At 36.2% G+C, this 4,177-nt stretch overlaps 1 protein-coding gene and 1 long non-coding RNA gene across 2 annotated transcripts in view; one reads left to right on the top strand and one right to left on the bottom strand.

The window, feature by feature from the left end:
* Positions 1 to 567, bottom strand: part of LOC106870646 (uncharacterized) — a 55,023-nt gene extending 54,456 nt beyond the window's left edge. Inside the window, exon 1 of the mRNA XM_014916789.2 lies at positions 428 to 567. Coding sequence (XP_014772275.1) covers positions 428 to 488 — 61 coding nt within the window. The 5' untranslated portion in view covers positions 489 to 567. The remainder of the gene's footprint in view (positions 1 to 427) is intronic.
* Positions 568 to 606: 39 nt separating this feature from the next.
* LOC128250927 (uncharacterized) overlaps positions 607 to 4,177 on the top strand; it is a 9,053-nt gene continuing 5,482 nt past the window's right edge. Inside the window, exons 1-2 of the long non-coding RNA XR_008266865.1 lie at positions 607 to 686; positions 3,769 to 3,877. This is a non-coding gene — a long non-coding RNA (uncharacterized LOC128250927). The remainder of the gene's footprint in view (positions 687 to 3,768; positions 3,878 to 4,177) is intronic.

Here is a 4,177-nt window from a genome sequence, read left to right as displayed (position 1 = left end):
GTTTTGCGCGAGACATACAAAAATGGGACAAGTTAATAACTATTAATTCAACAGGCTATTTCTACAACTGCTTTTCAATCCGAAAGATATTTCAAGGAAAATTTGACTATACGGAATATGCTCCCAGTATATATATATATATATATATATATATATATATATATAGTTTGAGTGTATCGCCGTAATTAATTAAATGCGCAAAAAATAAACGAACGCAAATAAGACGAATAAAATAAAAAGCAAGAATAGTACAATGTAGTGTCCTTCGTTTAAAACATGACAATAGGTAGAAAGTTAGTAAAGTTATTCATGTTTTGTTACTTCTTTTTAGTTAGTCGTTTTTGTCAATTATATATATATTTTAGTAGGTCTGTCTTAATATCATCCATATTGAATTAACCAGCAAAGGTAAGAGAAAGAAACTTACCTAACAACAGTACTGTTAAATATACCCAATGACCCCTTCTCATACATAGATGAGCTGTCATGATTCAGGAATGCGAAAGTCTTCGGTTTAAAACCAATATCGGTGTTAACAAAACAGATCTAATTACCCTTAGTTCTAAGGGTTTTTCTTGGACAGAGATAGGAAAAAAATGTAGTTGACGGATGTCCACCTGGAGATAGTGTACACCTAGATGGCGCTGGTGACGTCCTTCACCTGCTACTAGAATAATCAGCTACAGGTAAGTTGTCAGTTACTCTCTAAGGCGGTTGATTGTTGCAGGTAAATAACTTAGATTACTACGTCCCGGGCTCCTAACACTAACAACTTTTTGTTTTTACTTGGGCGAAATCTTTTCCTTTATTGTTTTTTAGAATAGAGAAATGAAGTCTTTTTGTAATTATCGTATGTATATGTGTGTTACACACACACACACACATATACATAGGATGGGTGTGTGTATCGGTCAGTAGCTCTTATATTAAAAAAATGAATCAAATTCTAAAATATAAAACATTGGAACAGTAGTATTGTTTAGAAGGTTGTTTGTTGTGGCTGGTCGGAGAGTGACCATTGGTATCGCACCTATAAAGCGCTTAGTTGTAAAGGCGAGTCATCACACTCAGATGGCCAGAGACAACTAGAGGTTTTGTACCTCCGCTCATATAAGTCTGACGAATCGCCTATCCAATTAAGCGCCTTATGGGTGGGAAACAAATGGTCACTCTTTGACCGGCCATAACAAACAATGTTCTATCTATCTATCTATCTATTTTCATGTTAAGTTCTAATCCTTTCTACTATTGGCACAAGGCCTGAATTTACGGCGCATCGGACTAGTCGATATCATCGTCTCCAATACTTAACTGGTACCTATTTTATGAACTCCGTAAGGATGAAATGCGAAGTCGAGTTCCAGGGCCTTTGTACTCAGTATGTGAAGACCTGACAGAAATGCCGCTAAGCAATTTTTCCGACTCAATATTTTTAGTTGTGCACGTATTCATTATTATTTTACAAGAAAGAATAGTGTTAACAATGACTTCGAAGTTTCATCGTTAAGGTAGGATCAGCATGCCGAAACTACGAAGTCAGTGTTAACACTATTCTTCCTCATAATATATATACACAAGAGTTAAGGAATGGAGTAGATAAGATCCGGGCTAGGTATATTAGTTTACATTGTCGCTAGGAGGTACATGTTAACACATAGATGCTAACTTTTTTCTTACACCTCAATCCTTGGATGTCATATATATATATATATATATATATATATATATATATATATATATATATATATCTGTGTGTGGACATATTTTTATTTGTATGCATGTGTGTATTATTATCATCACTTTTACGTTCGCTGTTCCATGCTTGCATGGGTTGGCGGAAGTTTTAAGACAGCGACTTACTACATACATATGTTGCAGTCTCTTATAATCACTATTATATAGACAACCTCTTGAGATATAAAACTTCATGTTCGCTTCTCCAGGCACTTCCCCCTCACTACTCAGTGGTGCAACCTCAGATTTTGAAGATACATTTTACGAAAATCTTCACGCAGTATAAATTAGTGCTTACCCAGAATATTCTGAAGTACCCTTCAAGCATCAAAGTCTGGTGACGGGCCTGATTTTGCTCTTCTTCATGCAACTGTCTTCGCCCATAAAGAACATATGTCAGTGCTATCTTCTCCCTCGGATGCTACATCTGCTTCCTGTTGTACCCAGTTTTTTCTCAATTCAGTTGTGATCTATTGATCATGTAGGTACACAATTATAATATTGTATTTCTAAAGGAGAGAATTCGCTTCATTTCTTTCAGCTTTTGTAATTCCTCTGTATTCAGTGTCCATGCTAGAATGTAGCATCGCACTTCGTACACAAATCTACTTTTCACTTTTAGAGAGAATACTATTGCTGCTATCAGAGGCGATAGCTCCCTAAATTTTCTACAGATCGTCTTTAATATAGCTGCAGTGGTTTTGGAAAGCCCGCTTCTGTTGCTAATCAGATTTGTAGGGTAACGAAATCTATCAGCTGCCAGAGAGCCTTCAGAGCATTTGAAAGAATTTATTTCTTGGGTGCACTTACAGCTGACTGCTTTGGCACATCTGCTACGCATGAAATCATATCTATCAGCCTGTCTGTAATCCCACCGCATGTCTTCTGCTCTTTCATATTATATTAGGCACATAGTACAGAGTTCTGAACATATTCCTTTTCTACTGACTCTGGTTACCTTTCTGATGATAGTAGAGTCTTGTTTCTCCTGGTTATTAAACTTTTGGTTTTGCTAAGTTTACTTCGGAAACTTTTGGTTCTAAGCTTTATCTCCACGTTTGGAATTTCTTTAATTTTTTTCAACAGGTTCAGTTATGAAAAATAACTCGCTGGTACAGTATAGTTCTCACGAGTACTCGGTCTGAAACTTCTGTTTAGCCTGGAGAACTATAATAAAAGGAGGAGGCTGAGAAGTGATCCTTGATAGACACCTATATGCATAGTAAATTCTTTGCTAATTCATCGCTAAATCTCACATTATTAGTTACATCTCTGTATATCACTCGACTTAGTGACTTCCAGGTTACGAAGTGTGATACCCTGTCTGATTGACAATAGCAAATTTAAAAGTTTACTCTTACGTAAGGTCTCTCATAGTTGTTTTACTAATATCAGGATTTCTGTGGTAAGTTCTGTTTCACATTCGAACCGCATTTCATCTTAGCGAGATTTCTTCCCAATCTATTGTACTGTTAGTCTGTAACGTTCATAACTCGGTTTATCAGTCTGAGGTCTCTGTAACCGCATCTTACTTGGACATCCTTTTTACTCATATAACTACTGTTCATAATAATAATGTTGCTGCATCAGTCATTGTGTACGATACATCCTTGTACTACTTGATTTCCTATGTGAACGATAAGTGCTGACTTCGCCGGATATTTTAATTATGTAAGTGATTATCTCTAAAATCCAGCTGTTTTCCTAATCTTCATTCCATATCCTTAATTGTGCTTTCGACTGTACATCTGTCAAATTTTAATCGTTGGCACTTCTGTTGAGTCCACGTACAGCAGACCAGCTTTCCATCCATGTATTCTCCATACTTAGCAACCTGTATATATCATATTACTACTTGTATGGATCTTTCCGTTACGTACTGTCCGAGTCGCTTATCCCACAACACCATAAACAGGTTGGATACTTCTCCAGCAGTGCCGACTCAGATAACTGCACCGTTCTCTTGAATGTTTATTCTTACATTTTTATTATCATCGAACGCTTATTATTACATTTTATTATGTCGCCATTCAGTTTAAACAGCATCCATAACAGACACTTTCACAACAAACTGAAATGTGCAAAACAACGGAAGCAACAACAGTAATATCATCAATCAACCAATGGGAAACGAATATAATCTGTAAGTATTGATGGAATTGTTATGACTAACAACGCGCTACCCAGCGCTGGATTAACCCTTAAGCAAGATAAGCATTTGCTTAGGGTATCAAGGGAGGGGGGCACCACAGAAATGGTAAGTGGTTTACGGCATCAGAGAAACCACTTTATGCTTTATCTCTTCAAAATATAGAAGCAGATGTATTACGTAAGATTTATTTTGAAGATCTGATCAAAGACATTGCAATTAAAAAAAAGTAGGAGCAAACTTTTCAAGTATAAAGTGGAAGTATACAAAAATAAACATTATTTTCGATCTTAT

The sequence above is a fragment of the Octopus bimaculoides genome, chromosome 2, assembly GCF_001194135.2.
Source record: "Octopus bimaculoides isolate UCB-OBI-ISO-001 chromosome 2, ASM119413v2, whole genome shotgun sequence".
Lineage (NCBI taxonomy): Eukaryota > Metazoa > Mollusca > Cephalopoda > Octopoda > Octopodidae > Octopus > Octopus bimaculoides.
Note: the sequence above shows the minus strand (reverse complement) of the source record. Positions and strands in the feature narration are given on the sequence as shown.